The sequence below is a fragment of the Trachurus trachurus genome, assembly GCF_905171665.1.
Source record: "Trachurus trachurus genome assembly, chromosome: 4".
Taxonomy (NCBI): Eukaryota; Metazoa; Chordata; class Actinopteri; order Carangiformes; family Carangidae; genus Trachurus; species Trachurus trachurus.
This window is the reverse complement of record NC_139898.1, coordinates 23566055-23582704: the sequence shown is the minus strand read 5'-3', so window position 1 is coordinate 23582704 and position 16650 is coordinate 23566055. Positions and strand designations below refer to the sequence as shown.

The 16650-nt window shown below is 43.6% G+C and overlaps 1 protein-coding gene across 1 annotated transcript in view; it reads right to left on the bottom strand.

Annotated features, from left to right (window-relative positions):
- The window catches only part of nek7 (NIMA-related kinase 7), a 58355-nt gene that overhangs the window by 17268 nt on the left and 24437 nt on the right, over positions 1 to 16650 (bottom strand). The window contains exons 3-7 of the mRNA XM_083969936.1: positions 11753 to 11893; positions 10157 to 10219; positions 6118 to 6228; positions 2135 to 2243; positions 591 to 698 (exon numbers count right to left, since the gene is read on the bottom strand). Of these exons, the coding sequence (XP_083826062.1) occupies positions 591 to 698; positions 2135 to 2243; positions 6118 to 6228; positions 10157 to 10219; positions 11753 to 11893 (532 nt within the window). The remainder of the gene's footprint in view (positions 1 to 590; positions 699 to 2134; positions 2244 to 6117; positions 6229 to 10156; positions 10220 to 11752; positions 11894 to 16650) is intronic.

The following is a 16650-nucleotide window of genomic DNA, read 5'->3' as shown; positions in this document are numbered from 1 at the left end:
TCATTTTGCTCTTTTCTTAAAGTTATGGCCCTGATTCTTAAAGATTTAAACTGTAATCCCCAAAGTCATTATATGCCTGGTATTAAAAAAATGTAAACATGTGTTTGCATTCAGTTTGTCAGTTTGTCCAGTCTCAGGTTTAGAAAACCTTTTTTGTTCGTCTCCCTTTTTGTGGTGATTCTGGGCTACAATTCTCAATTTTTCTGAATGAATTAAAGAGTGTTACAAGATTTTATTTCCTACAAGTGACAAACACACCCATCAACGCAGACAATAACCCAGATTGTAAAGTTGGCCGGCTTGTTTTATGGCACTCAGTCACAATCAGAGCTGTGTTTCGACTGCCTCTGCCCAGTCTTCATCTCGTTAGGGTTAAAGGTCAAGGCAACAGGAAGTGGCTAAGTGGCTTCTGAAGAGAACGGGCACAGCCGTGGCCAGGCAGCATGACCACATGACACATGGCTCTGGGCTCAACATGCCTAATGAAACACATCCAACATTGGGCGATTACTGGGGGCCACTGAGTGTTTGTGTGTGTGCATGTGTGTGAGTGCGTGTGTGCATGCTTGTGTCGTAGACTTTTAAATTACCTAGCGAATGAGCAGCGGTTGTTTTGGAGCTGAAGAATCGTCCCAGTCCCAGGTCTCCTAGTTTCACTACTCCTGTGGCTGTGATGAATACATTGGCTGGCTTGATATCTGGAGACGAAAAAGTCAGAAAGCGTCAGAAAAGGTGAACCAGAGAAGAGGGGCTACCTATGAAATTGTTGAATTTAACTCAGATTCCTGCCCTCAATACCAAATTTCAGAATTTCAGAAGGAGCATGTGATATGAAAATATTCATTTCAGTTAATGTGGGCATTAGAAAACCATTTATATTGCTTTTTCTAGTACGCAAGTAACGTTAATGTGATCCGCATCAGCCTTTGAAATTTACTGCTGCCGTATAATTGTAAGCGGCTTTTGAAAAGGCGGTCTCTGTTAAGTGGTCGTTAAAACTCATAGCTCAGGGTTCATTAGTGTCCCTGTGCCCTAATCAGAGTCAGTCCGACGGAAGTACATCACCTGTAGATGTGTGTGTGTGTGTGTGTGAGTGTGAGTGAGTGCAACAGCTCATGTACATGAATCCAGGGCTTGGTTTGACTTGGCCCTATTGAAAGCATGTGGGGCCATAAACACTGTGTTCTCTGGTCTATGTGTTGTTTAGCACCTACACTTAAGCCCTCTGTCATATGCAACAAGGTCAATCACACTAAAGAAAATCCAATGTGAAATACTGACTTAGTTTTCTGTCTTTACTCTTTAGAGGCTTCAGACGACCAGGCTCGAAGTCTTGCATAACTTACTCTCCATAGCAGGAGTTGTGTGTAATCTTAATAATGCCAAAAAAACAATTCAATGCAACTTCTTTACTTTAGTTCCCACTCCACAGACATCCACTGGTTTCAGTGCAATTTGTTATGCTATTAAAAATTAACACAGACTTAAATTGTAGGAGACAGATAATCCATCACACACAAGTAACTTCAGTTTTTGCCAAGGTTTTTCCACTGCTGTATCACAATGCATTGAGGAAAAACATCACATTTGCTTTATGATGTCCTGTTAAAGGCAAATCTACAGGACAATGGGACCACCCTCGTCCCAGTAGAGGTTTAATACACACCTACGTTTCTGAACATGCATTAAATTGTTTGTATGAATTGGTTCACAGTTCAGTGAGTTTTCGAAGAATTACAACACACTGTGTGATTTAAGAGTCCATGATTGGACACATGCTTTGAGACATTTAGCACATGATTTGCTCAAACTTCATTTTCTAGGAAAGTAACCACTGGTTTCATGTCACTGCTTTTCTTTCATAGGGGCTGAGAACAGATGTGAGTAGTTGCGGCATTTGTAAAAAAAAATCTCTCCAACTTGTTTGTATCACCCGTTACGTCTCTAAAATGTTCTCAGAACATTCACGGTGGCTCGATTTATAAGAGCGAACTGATCCAGATTTATCAGATTCTACGAACTCAATTTATTCTGTATTCTAAATTTTCTTAAACCGTCAATAAGCAAGCTAAAACAAGTCCATCTATGTATTAATATATGTGAGAGAGAGAGTGTGTGTGTGCATTAACACTACCTCTGTGCATGACTCTCCGGGAGTGCATATGTTCAAGCGCACTGCAGAGTTGGACGAAGTACTTCCACACTGTTCTCTCTGGGATAAGTCTCCTCTGCTTCTTAAAGTGCTGCAAAGTAAATGCAAGCGCACGCACACACACAAACACACACACACACAGGCACACACACAGAAAATCAAAGTAGCATTAGCATACCTGAAAGAGGGAACACATAAAATATTTTAATAGAGATGGGAAAAGGTCTTGTGTGGCACGGAATACAATTTTAAGATGGTAGCAACGTGTTTATGTCTGCGTGTGTTTATACAGCATCCATCCTTCCCGGCTTCAGTCCCTAGCACAGTGACTCCACTCCTAATGCAACCCAGACCACTCTCCTCTCGGTCGGTCCCCTTGCCTAACCGAGCTCCGTCTCATTTTCTCTATGGCCTTCAATGAAAAGCACATGCCCTCTCAGGAACAGAGAGAAGAAATTTGTGGTACCTTCCAAAAACTCTCCCATCTGGCACACAGCTCTTTTGTTAAGTAGAGCTCTCAGTGGCACAGTGGCTCCAGTTGTTTTCCAGTTTATTTATTTATTTATATATATATCTTATATTTTGGAGGACTGAGTGAGTCGTTCTGGATCATCAAGACTCTGGTCCCTCTCCAGAAAAAAGCTGCAGTGATGACAGCAGCTTCAGCTTAGACATAATGGCTTATTGATCCACCATGACTAACATCAACAACTGATGATAGGGACTCCTCCTCAGACAGCAATGTATAAGGCTGAGAGGATGTAAGAAATATGGCTACCAGGGGATTTTTTTATGGGATGTGCTTGTGGATCTGTTTTGCAGGAAAGAAAGGCCTGGACCTAATCCAGCTCGCATTGGGAGTCTTACACATGGCAATTACAATTACAGCACTTAGCAAAGACTATTTCCTAGAAAAACTTATTAAAACCAACCGTACAGTAAGTGAACGTTTCTAGGGCATCAACAGTATATAAATCAGACCTATGAAATCAACAAGTGCTGCAATATTATTCAAGCAAATTACCTCCTTGACATTTATTTAATATATAACATTAATGGTATACTACAGGGTAACTACCTATGTATGTATATGCATGTATTTTCAAGATTTGTGGCTCTACAACTACTGTTGCTACAACTATGATTTTGAGAAAGTGTTGGAAAATATGCAGAGTCCTTGTGTGGAATCTCCTTTCTACTTTTGCTGTTGCAGCCTATACTACCTCTCTCCAGGGTGTTCTCATAATGAGCCTGCAATATTTACTGCACCACATTAAGGTTGGATATATAGTAGAGGGAGAGGTGGGTTTGTCCGTCAGAGTAAAAAAAAAAAAAAAACACAGAATAACCCATTGTCTTCAGTGAGGTCAAGGGTCAAGGAGGAGAAAGGACAGGACTGTTACAAATTCTGGTCTAGGAGCCTAAAAAACAATGTGAGAAAGAACAAGGGAGACAGAAAGAGAAAAAAAAAACAAAGGCAGAGAGGGAGATGGATGGGGTGAGAGCAAATAGTAGAGAAATGGAATGAAGTGAAGGGAACACCGTAGGTAAGAGATACAGAAAACGAAGAAAGGTGTGCGAGAGAGAGCGATTGAGAAAGATGGAGAGAGGGAGGGATAGACCTTGGCCTACATCCAAACAAAGCGTCAGTGAGGAGCCATTCTTCCCCTTGCCCTCCCATTTCCATATCAGAGGACTGTTTGATGTCAATGGGGGAGCACATAGACGCCCACCAACACCACCACCACCACCACCACCACCACCCTCTTCTCCATGCCTTTAACAGCAAACACTGCACATGCAATATTCTGTAAGTGCATGCAAATCAAGGACCATTTGATTTCATTTGAATTCCAAGATGGTCAGAGAGAGAGAGAGAGAGTAATAGAGAATGAGGGAGAAAGAGAGAAAGGAGGAGAGAGCTGCATGGAAGAGGAAAAATCAAAAAGAATAAAAAATGTTAAATTCATGCATCGAGAGGGGTGGGGGGGGGGGGGTTCTGTTTTACATATGGAGCACTGTACGAATGTGTTTACTTCACATTACAGTTGAAGAAGTGGGGGCTAAGCCCTGGCATGCACCTCTGGACTGCCACTGTTACGTTAGGAAAACAAATCATTTAAAACTGTGCGGGAGACAAATGGTGGAGAGGAGGGGCGTGTACATATGTGTGTGTGTGTGTGTGTCTGTGTGTGTCTGTGTGTGTTGTCAGCAGCCATAAGGAGAAGAAACAGTCTGAATGCTCCCAGCATCCTCGGTAGCTTAGCTAACATACAGTAGCAGTGATGCGCTGTGTGGTTTGTTATCTTACCTCTTCGGGGCTGCCATGTTACATCTTTGTAAAGTGCATCTGTGAACATGTGTGAGACTGTGTTTCCATGGTTGTGTCTGCACATTTGCTTACCCCAGTATGGCATATGTATGTATGAATTCAGTGTGTGTTAAGTGTGTGTGTGTGTCTGTCTGTACGGGATATATATCAGCGTGTGTGAATGTGTGTGTGCCGAGCCTGCCATGTTCACTCTCTTGTACCGCTAATCCTCGCCTCTCCTAATTTGCTGTGTTGAGCTATGCGAATGTGGAGCTGCTGAGTATGACTGCAAACAGCTTGTCGAGCTGTGCCGATACAACGCTGCCGCATCATTTATGCATGGGAGAAGACCAGGCTTTTTACATGCACACCACTAATTTGCTATACTGGCAGGTTTTTATAATAACTCGGGATTTGGTCGAACTCAAAAACGAATAACAGGGTGAGCCTGGGATATAACCGCTTCCAACCCTGCTCCTTCTTCTGCTCCATTTTCAACAACAACATCCCAGCTGTAAAGAGCTAATAGATTGAGGTCAACTTTACACACCTATGTGGATCAAAGCTCCATATTATATGCTTATTTCTACTAAACATATGATTACAGTTAAGTGGTTAGACTCTACATTCAGTTTAAATGTTGATCTTACTGGTTAAAACCAATGAAGTGACTTCATCTTTTTTTTTTTCCAGACATGTGGCCAGTATTTGGGTGAAAATGACAATATACCCCCCAAAAAAACAATTAAAACCTCCCGTTTTCCCGAATGTTTCATTAAAATGTTCCACGAATGACACGTCAAGATTTAATATGTAAAAGATACGAGGACAATTTAAGATTAAAGCCAGATAAGTTATGCTCAGTTTTTGTTCACAAACCCACAGATACAACACATGCTGGTGCTTTATGATAATTAATCATAGCTTGATTTTTAACAACTTCCCTCTCACAGTTGAGGCACGTCGCCGCAGACTATTGGGATTAAAGACGGCTGCAGGAGGTCTTATATTAGTGGGTTTTTGGTTTCATTGTGGAATGGATGATTCAGACTGACTCAGTGTCCAGGTAGTCAAAATCCACAAACCACAGACCCCCTGCCATCAGTCCTTCGGTTGCAAAGGACCATGTCAGCAGCTTGTTGCTCTCATACTTGCATTACTTTCTGATCCTGTCTGATAAGTCTGAGACATTATCTCAGAAGGCCACAGCATGTATTAAATCAGTTATCTATTTATTAAACTTCATATTAATGTACAGAGGACTATCACCTATCCAGGGGCTTTCATTTTTTTGTGATCACTAAATCTCTGACTGCTGTGACTGGGTGTGAACATGTTGAGTATTAAACTGAAATGGTGTAAAGACAGTGTAAGTAGGGAATTACATTTGCATAATAATGTGCAAAATAATTTACACAATAATAATGAGTGTCTTATACAATCTGTAAAACCAAAGCCGGCCTTTAGAATTAGCCCTCATCATAGAGTAAATATCTGATAAGCTAAATATCTGCATATTTTTGAAAGTTTTCATCCGTGTCCTTAAATGTCTGTTTTTCTGTTTTTCATAACTCTATGAACATATCGACTGCTCTTCTCTCTGCCTGAACAGGAGTGTGAGCTTGCTGGGCAGCTGTTGTGCTGGATTCCTTACCTTGATCATACGTGAGAGGTCCCCAGCATCCGCTAACTCCAGGACTATGTTTAGCTCATTGTCCTCAATAAAAGATGCATGGTACTTTATCACATTGGGATGGTTCAATTGCTGTTGGAGAGAGAGAGAGAGAGAGAGAGAGAGAGAGAGAGAGACAGATTAAGAACAAGCAAACACAAGACACGTTGGTGACACTTATCATATTAAGAGTATCACGCTACCGAACCCAAGAGTGAAAATCCTTCCTTGTCAAAGCTATAGAATATAGATATACAGAATAACAAAAACCGTGTAACAGTTTATAAATATTAAAAGTTAATGTCGTGAGTTGTGCGATGAACTATACTTCCACAACTAATTAAAAATAAAAACCTATTTGGTATTTGGAATCCGTATTTGGTAAGTGTGGATCTAATGAGACGGTTTTGTCCTCAAGTGTGACAAAGCTGGGTGAAATGTCACAACAACCCCTCTGTCTGTGATGACAACAGCCCATGTGTGAGACACACACACCCAGACGCATGTACATGCGCGCACACACACACACACACACACACACACACACACGCCTGACAGCCTGACATGACTGGCAGTCAGAAAAACAAGCAGCCCAGGCTCCTCTCTGGCTGAGATTCCTTCCTGTTGGTTGGTCAATAAGTCAGAAACAGCATTCCCTGTAGTAAGCAAAAAGTCTCTATCCATCCAGAGCAACAAGAGGAGAGGGGGAGGTGGAGGGAGGGAGGGAGGGAAGGAGGCGCAATGAAGGGAAAGAAACAAATGACACAGTGACACAGACAAGCAAAGGGAATGATGGAGACAGGGCAGGGTGAGGAGGTAGAGGAAAGAGAACAAAGGTGAGGAGGGTAAAAAAAAAAAAAAGAGTACGAGAGGGAGAAGGTGAAGAGAGTTAGAGAAAGGGGGGAGGGATAAGGCAGAGAAACAGTGATATGTGGAGAGCTGGAGACATGGAGCTGTGCAGCGTGGCGGTGTTGAGGAGGGGTGTGTGTGTGTCAGTGTGTGTGTGTGTGTGTGTGGTGGTGGTGGGGGGGGGCGGTGATGCAAGCAGACGGAGCGGTGTGACAGGCGTCCTCCACTCGGCTCCGCTCTGCTTTCTCTGCTGTGATTAAAGAAATGTTCATGCTCTGGATGATGCAGAGAAGAGGGAGAAGGAGAGAGCAGAGTACAGTACACTACGCTACACTACACTCTCCACTCCGTCTCTACAGCCCTCCACAATCCTCTTCTTCTTCTTCTTCTCATTCTCTCCCCCCCCTTCCCCTCTTTCCTCGTGTCTCCATCTTTCCTTCACCCTGCCTTGCCCTCTCTCTTGCCAGATGTATTTTTGGCTGAGAGTGGCAGTTCTGCGCGGCTCCACACTGGAAGCACAGCCAGGGAGTGATGACAAGTCCCCTCCTCCAACCCCCCCCCATCCCCATCCCCATCCCCATCCCGACCCACTCCACTTCCACAACTTGAACCTCAGGCGGAGGATACGGAGAAATGAAGAGATGTGTTCACATGCAGATGTTTATGTAAATGATGGATGGGAGCCAACTGCAACACAACAATCACTCATTGGGAAATATCACATAGAGTCTTGCTTGATTATGTAATTACACATGCTGGCTGAGACCCACCAGTGTGTGTAATCACTTAATCATGCAAGACTATGTGGTATATTTGGTGAGCTGGTGATGTGTTGCAATGGAGAACAACACGCCGACTAATTCGATCTGATGACACAAAATTAACCAGGATAATAAATTATATTGTGTTCATAAAGCAGCTGAAGAAATGGGAGCAATAGTTGAGAACTGAGGCAGATGCTGTAGGAGCCGTCCCTGATGCCCAACGTCTGCAGAAATGAATACCCTGTGTTGCACGCCATATTGGTACAACTCACTGCACTCAGTAAGAAAATGAGTAGATTCATAATTTGGGGTTGTTTGTCCACTGGAAGAGAAACTAAATACGTATTAAACTTGCAAAAAGAAGTATATTGGTCATGAAGAGACTTTAAGATTAAAGTGAATTTGTAGTGTGTCTATGTGTGTGTGTGTGTGTGTGTGTGTATCAGGTTAAATGAAGCTGGTTGCTGCCAGTCCTCTGTCTTGTCAGTAAAACCGCTGGTATAATCTAATCAGATGCAGAACCCAGACATGCACGCAGACGCACGCACCACACATTTCTACACAACACAACACAAAACATAACGCACAAGACACAGAGAAGCAAGCACACAGACATCATTACAGCTCTTCACTGCTAATTAGGGCAGATCATTAGTCTTCAGAATACAATCCAGTCTTGATAGTAACCACAAGCGAGAGAGGAATACACAGCTGTGGGATTTCAAGAATGGTGAAACTAGCAGATTGGCAGGGAGCGGGCTATTTCTGCAACCAACCTTCCCGTCAGCGCAGATTTAGACAAAGGGACCGAGTGAGAAGAAGTGAGATTCTCAAGTTGAAATCATCATGCCAGAAAAGGAAAATACAGATGAATGAGCAGACATAAACACAGACAGACAAACAAACAAATAGGCCGACTGTTGAAAGGCTGTGACTGTGTGTGTGTGTGTGTGGTTTTCACGCGCACATGCATGCGTGTGACCATGCACAAATATGTGTGTCATTCCAGTCGGCCCATGCCAGTGTGCCTCTCATTATTCTGATTTGGCTGTGTCTCCTGTTGGCCTGTCTTGTGGGGATAAAGGCAGAAGGACCGTCTCTCTCTCTCTCATAGCCCTTTTATTATTAGGCTGGCTGGGTAGCACAGGGCCAGGCATAACTTCCATGTTCACTAGCAATCAGTTTACAGGATGAAAAAGGGAACAAAAAGCTCTGAGGGGTGAAAAACAAGGCAGGGAAGAAGGATAGGAGGAGGGATGGATGGAGCTACATAACAACTGGGCGAATAAGAGATAGAAAGAGTTGGGAACGAGCAGAAGGGAGCAGTATAGAGGATGAGGATCCATGTAGTGAGGGAGGAAAAAACAAGAGGATATGAACAAAGGGAATGGAAAAAAATGTTGTCACCTGGCAGAGTGTGACATTTAACCTCGCCGTGACCCGTGTGCCCTCCTCTTAGGGGGTCAGAGATGTAGACCCCGGCAAACTCTGCTGTCTCGTGCCATCAAGTCACTGATCTGCTACTCAGATTACAGCTCTCTACAGGGTCTCGCCTGCATCTGAGTATTGTTGTCTTTGATTGGCCCAAAGAGCCCCAGGAGCTTTAGTGAAGTGTTTGAGTGGCACAAACTAATTGGTTTTGTTTTCTTGTTCTCTCTTAATGTGTATGTATAGTGCACAAAACTGCCTGCAGTGCACACACACACGCACGCACACAGAGAGGAGGCCGCATTGTATGGAGGGAAACACTACCAGGGATGCATGAATGCACACAATCAACCCGCAAACACACACATCTACAGTTTTGCAGACAGGGGGAAATATTGAAGCTGTCATTAGTTGTTCGTTAGTATTTGAGAGCAGTCTGGCTGACACACATTTAAGGTAGTTTGAAAAAAAATTAAACCTCTTCATTGAAAAAAGTAAAAGAAGAATGAGGAAAGGGAGGAGGTAAAACATCAAGAGACACATGAGGGAGGCTGCTAAATTTCCATGCTGATGCTCTGTTGCCCGGCTTTAAACATTACAAAAAGATAAAAAACAATAGTTTTGGCATTTAGAAAAAAAAGAGTCAATGTGAGCCTGGGGGGATGTAACACTCCTACACAATACACACATACTGTAAAGTCACACACACACACACACACACACACACACAATCATTCACTTTTTTTTTTAACTTGTGTGCACAAATACACAAACACCCCTTCCGCATTCATAACCATGCAAGGCAGCGTGCATACCCGTGCATGTGCCCACACACACACACACACACACACACAGCAACAGAAATCCAAGATGCCTGGTGCAGATCAATTGTTTTCCTGTGGTGGAAGGTCTCAGCTGAGGCACCTTAAGAGAACAGAGCGCAGCGCATGACGCCGTCTCACTCTTCTCTGGTTCTTTACCTTAAGGAGATCTATCTCTTTGATGCAATCTTGCCGAGCTTTGGCATCCATCAAGTCGAATATCTATCAAGAGATCAAAGGGGGGGAGGGGGGGAGAGAGAGGACAGAGAGGGGTGTTATGACATATTCAAGAAATGGGAAGATGGAGAGATGTAGAGAAAACAGGAAAAAAAAACACTTAACAGAAAACATGGTTGCTGTTATCTAGAGGGTGGCGTTGGAGTGACTACAGGTGTTTCACATCTGAGTAACACACACATCACTGTATATGGTGTGTGTGTGTATACAAACTCAACCAGAGCAGCATACCCTCCTAGTTTTGTGTGTGTGTATAAGTCAGTGAATATTGTGTGTGTGGATCTATCTGTAGATGGATGTACACATTCACCATGAGAACTGCAGAGGGAGACTGCAGAGACACTGTGAAGGAAGATTTACCTACACAGGATTATTGTACTTAATCCCACAACAGAAAATATACATGATGCATGTTTTAAAGGAGACATTTTATGCCCCTTCTCCACAAATTAAAATACCGTATTTTCCGGACTGTAAGTTGCGCTTTTTTTAGTAGTTTGGCTGGCCATGCGACCTAAATTTAGAAGCGACTTATATATCAAAAATATATGCCGTGTCATCTATGACGCCGTACAGTGTGGCAACAGTGTGGCAAACCCTTTTCCAATGTGGTTTCCTTCCACAAATGGCAAATAAACTGACTCTGACTTTCTCGCTAAATCTGCCGACTTTCCAACCCCTCTTGGCGACCTTTTTTTTGTCAAAAGCGACTAGTGACAAATATAGCAACTTTTCCCGGTGTTGTTACAAACGTTTCTGGTTTGGAGACTCTGGCGTCAAGGCTATTTGGTGCCGGCCTTTATTTGTTCATGTAAACAAAGCCCCGGCCATTATATGAGACCCGGCTATTAATTAAATGTTTCAAAAATAAATGTGACTTATAGACCGATGCGACTTATAGTCCGGAAAATACAGTAGTTCCCAGGTGTCCGTGACATGCTTCGGTCAAAATACCCCAAGGATCAAACATCACAGCACTTTTCATCCGCTTAAAAACTGTCAACCCTGTTCAGAACAGCTGGTTCCAGTGCCTGTCCCTTTAAATGCAAATGAGCCACTGCTCACCCGCCCCGCCTCTTCTTGTCAATTCCCACATTTTGGGGTCCGGAAGGCAAGACAGACACCCAAATATATGTTAAAGAGCCTTCAAAAAGTGATATTGTCCCCTTATGGTCATGTGCAGTTCTGGTGGTCCTCACTATCAGGGTGCTTATAGCAATTAGCATTCTTTAATTTCTCTTGCTTATTTCTGTTTCATAATGTTTCCTTGGGCTTTCTTATGCATCAGCCATATCAGTATGTAGATTTATAACTTTATGCTCGAGCACATTATCCTGTGTGAGTGCGATTAATCCCCAGAGCTAAACTGCCTGTCACTGTGAACTTCCACACTTCGGCCAGGTGACAGACTTAGGTGAACATAGCATCACCTGACGCAATCATAGTTTAACATTTCACTTCCACTGAAAAGCACTGGATGTTCTTGGTATCTGAAGTGACTCATTCCCTGTGCCTTACTTGAACTTTCTTCAGGGCCACTGATGTGTTGTCTAGCAGGTATCTCGCCCGGTAAACCTCACTGAACTGCCCACGACCAATCTTCTTCTCGATCTGGAAGTTTGCCAGTGAATTGTGGCCCATATCTGGCTGCAGCGGTTTCTGAAAGAGAAAAATCAACTCGTATCAACATCCAGACACAAACACACACACATCTGTGTTCAAACATGCACAGTTAGGTAAAAAAAAAAAGAACAATTTACAGACATTTTGTGGTAACTACACATTTGCCATTGCAGTGCAACTGCTCCACATTACCGAGAAAGCCAAAGGATGCGGGCTGAAAGGTGTGGGTGAAACTGTGGTGGGGCCTAGCTTGTGTAGTTTGTTTTGCTGAGAGGCTGCTCTGGGCTTCTGGTGATTTGACTGGCATTAGGCTGATGTGTCACGCTGTGAAAGGTCTTGAGGAATGTGTACACTTTTAACTGCAGCGCCAGATCTCCTCGGTAAAAGCTCAAGAAGGGAGGAAAATACTGATTTTCTTTTATTTACATAGCTAACCAAAAAATACCTGGAGGTTTGCAAGTCTAAAATTACAAGAAGTGAGTCAACAGTTTACCTGATCTAACTTTACGTGTCTGCCAAACTAGCTCCAGATATTTACTTCTGATTATATGCATTTCTCAATCTTACTTTTACATGTAGATTGACAATGTATCCTATGTAATAAATCAAACCCAACAGCTTACATCTGCTGGGCAGGCTAATACTAAGACTTTGTGTCACGCACGGCACACTGTCGTCCCTAAAGTCAGCAAGTCCACAGGAATCCACTGAAGTTTACAAAGTTATCTCCTGGCACCAGACCACAGTCTACAAGATTCCTCACCACAGGATTGGCTGAGCAAGCTGCAACACTCACCGTCCACAATTTCAGGAGGAAAAAAAACAAAAAAAACACTCAAAATAAAACAGAATGAGCCCCTTGGATATGATGTGTGAAAAAAAACACACAGAGCAGGCTGCATGACCTTTCCAGCCTTTTGGTAAACTTGTACAAGGCGTTGGCGGGAGCAAACAGAAGGTGACAGATATCAGAATGCCACATGTCACCGGCGCTTCTGCCAGTGCAGCTCTGGGAGCAGCTCAGGGGCAAGCGACTTAGGACAGACGGAAGGAATACGAAGAGGGGGAGAAGGTCAAAAATTAATCTCCTAACCACTAAAAACACACAAGAAGAGAGTGTCATCACTTGTGCACTCCACTTGTGTTTCGGTTTGACAGAATTACCACGAGCGAACCGGAGGCGATACAGGATTCCCTCGGCTGCCTGCTCTCTCCCAAGGCAGACGACGAGATTTTAATTCAGTGGAAAATGAACGATTACGCCCAAGCAAAACACAGAGTAAAGCAAAACACTGGCACAAAATGTCAAGAGAGAGACAAAGGTGAAATCTTCAAATCGCGAGCCAACAAGTGTAAACCCCGAAATATTCAGTTTGAAGTGACATAAAACTGATTTAATTCTTTTCATGTGACCTATTGGAGAAGTAACTAAGTATTTTTGTTTGAAAAATATCGATTGATAATGAAATTATTCCATAGGTCAGGGCTGAGGACAGAGTAAGGAACCAATTTAAACATTAATCTTTTTTTCTTCTATAAAGTTGACAGGTTCAAAAGAAGGGGTGTGAGCCAACGAGATGCCCTGTCCAATTAACACGGCAGAGGTGTGTGCATTTTTCAGCATGACACCGCCATCATCCTGAGCTGTCTGAGAGTCAGTCTGACAGCGAGCATGACACTCTGCTCCACAACCCATTGTTCAACGTTACTGTAGCTGCAAACGACCATTGTAAAAAAAAACTACCGCTAATAAAGCTTAGATATGACGTTTTGTTCCACTGAGGGTTTCACAATAAACTAAAGTTACATTACAGAGATGTTAAACGCCTAAACCTACACAAATATCCGCAAGGTGTGTCATATTGAAACAGTGGCCATATTGTGCAATGGTTTATGTTAATATAATGTCCGTCCTGCATCTGTGCAGTGATGCAGGAGGATGGATGGTTTGAGGCATATAGATCAGAGAGAGAGGCAGAGAGAGAGAGAAAAAGAGAGAGAGAGAGAGAGGACAAGAGGGCATTGCTTTCATTCGCTGCGTGGTAGCTTGACAAATGTTAGCATGAGCCTCTAAAGCGCTGTGACAACCGCCTGCTGAGAGCACAGTCTCGCTAATGTGTCCTGGCATGCCAGCCCCGTAATCACACATTTACATATGCAATGACCTACATTTGCATGTCAGATCGCACACTGTCCGGCATGATTAACAGTGGGCACCTCCCCGTGTGGAGTCGCCCTGGGTGGCAGCAGAGGCCGTGCGAGGGCAGGAGAGAGGGCTGGAGGGAGGGCGGCTTTTTTGGCAGCCAAGGGGCCGGGCTGCCAGGCAGGATTATGTCAGCCAGCGGCCCCGGCATTAGACACTTCATTAGAGCTAATCTGTTTAGCAGTGGGCAGTGTATGTAAACTTCACAGGCCATTTGCGGCACCTCTTCGCCCCCTGGCCTGGCCTTCAAAGGGCAGCCAGGCCACAGCTGACTGACAGGCCGTCTCATCTGCCGCACACGGGTGTCACACAATCAGGAGCTCCCAGCTGAAACACAAAGCCCTGACAAACACACACACACACGAGGGAAGTCACAGAGGAATGACCCTGAATGATGCAGGGTCAGTGTCTGAACAAATCTGGGAGGGTCAAACAGATTATGTCTTGTAAGAATCTAAACTTAACTATTCATGGTTATTTTTAATAAACTGGTTGAGTTAAAAGACGAAGCGTTGCTCAGTGGACCTTTTTTATAAGAAAAGATATTGTGTACATAAAAGCGTGGCATGAATCAGTTCTTCATTTAGAAATAGAAGAAGATAAACTGGGCATGTGAGGTAAAGTCACCCGGTTAAGGAATTAAAAACAATTCTGCAGTCAACTTAAAGCTAAATATTGCTAATTATTTACCGGAAATTAACGTTATTTTTTACATTTTCTCATTTAATAACTTCTCTTATCTAAATGATTGAAAAATTCTCAGAGGACTGTAACACCATAGGGCGACATGGGCGACATGCCAGATGTTAGAGCCGATCACTTAACTCCAGGCTGATACAACATATCAATGATCAATTATTGATATCTCCTTAAATTATGATTGTCATGATATGGACTTCCTTCATCTTTTCCTTGACCTATCTCTGAGTTGTGCCATGTGGTGTGCTGCTTTCTCTTTTCACTCACATCATTCTGGTTGGTCGTGGACACAAGCTGCAAAGGATGGAGATTAAGTGGCAGCCGTGCAAAGCATTATGGGTAACGTCTGTGAGGGACAGCATGTCTTGGGTATAAAGGTGACACACAACCGCCATGGGCAACTGACTAGCAGGGGGATTGAAAGAGAGAGAGAGAGAGAGAGAGAAAGAGAGAGGGAGGGAGAGAGAGACAGAGAGAGCAGACAGACAGCTCATCGAAGGAAGTGTGATACGGGCTGCCCGATAATGACACCATTGCCAAACACAACTGACAAGACACATGGAGAGTGGAAGAGGGGATGCAGTAGACAGGGAGAGGGAGAGAGGGTGAGAGAGAGGGGGGGGAAGACAAGCAGCAGAGGGAAGAGGGTGTGATGTGACAGCCCAGCAGTGCCAACGGCTGCCACAGAAAGGCCAGCGGCGGCAGAGAGGTGCTGTCTCCCATGGAGAGAGACAGGGGAGGGAGGCAGAAACAGGTCCACACAGAGCCAGCACAATCTGAAACAGCATCTCTCCAGTTTGGCAGGATTGTCCACACTGAAGCAGCACCTAAATTTGAACTCTGTGGCCACGTTTTTTGGCGCAAATGGCAGAAATTAGAAGTCCAGGAGTAGAAAAATGAGAACCAGATTCAAACCTGGGGACATACAGTACTGTATGTTCAGGGATGGTACCTTAACTGTGGCAGCCGAGGGGCCTGTGAATACTTATTTCGAATGTCATCAATATACTTAATATGGCTGCACAATGTATAGTTCAGCATCTTCAGTGTCATGCAAGTTCACTCTTTACAAGGACCAGCTCTGAGTTCATTTCGCACAAATTACTAAAATGAACTCACAATCTTGAATTTTGAGCTAAGTTCAAAGTCCTAAAAAAAAAGAACTCAATCATTTCATCTTTTTTTTGTCTTATTCTTTGTCAGAAAAAAACCTTCTCCTATGCATCCATCGCTAACCCTCCATCACACACAGGCAGCTAAAACCTTCATTTCCCTGGTCTTCACCACTTCTGATCAGCTGTTCGGCCAAGGCCTCACACAAACAGGACACCAACACGGTCAGTTCACCGTTCACCAAAAGATCAACATGTTCGATGAAAGTGCTCATTTAGCATGTTCATGCATAACACGGATCACGATGAGAGCGTGCGAATCACAGGACAGGCAACAGGGCTAACTGACTCCACAGGTCTCCACTTAGGTCTTGGATACACAGAGTTTGTTGCTGTTGAGTATCAGGCAGGCTCTGCATCCACCACATCCACCACATCCTCAAAATGAGCGAGGAACAGGAGAAACACAGAAAAGGAAAATTTGGATGCAAGAAAAAAGCTATGTCAGTCCTGTACTTAATCATCTTGCAACTGACAGAGGAAACAGTGTAACACTTGATCACACCATGCACGAAGCTGTGTTTATGAGTGTATGCAGTGTTTATGAGTGTATGCAGTGTTTCCGAGTGTATGCAGTGTTTCCCATACAATAATTTATTTGTGGCGGCCCACCACGAATAAATTATGTCCGCCACAAATAGATTTTTTTACTTTTGGCTCGACCAACGCAATACCGTTTCGTTCATTCATCTCCACATAGCGTTCTTTCTCCGTTATTG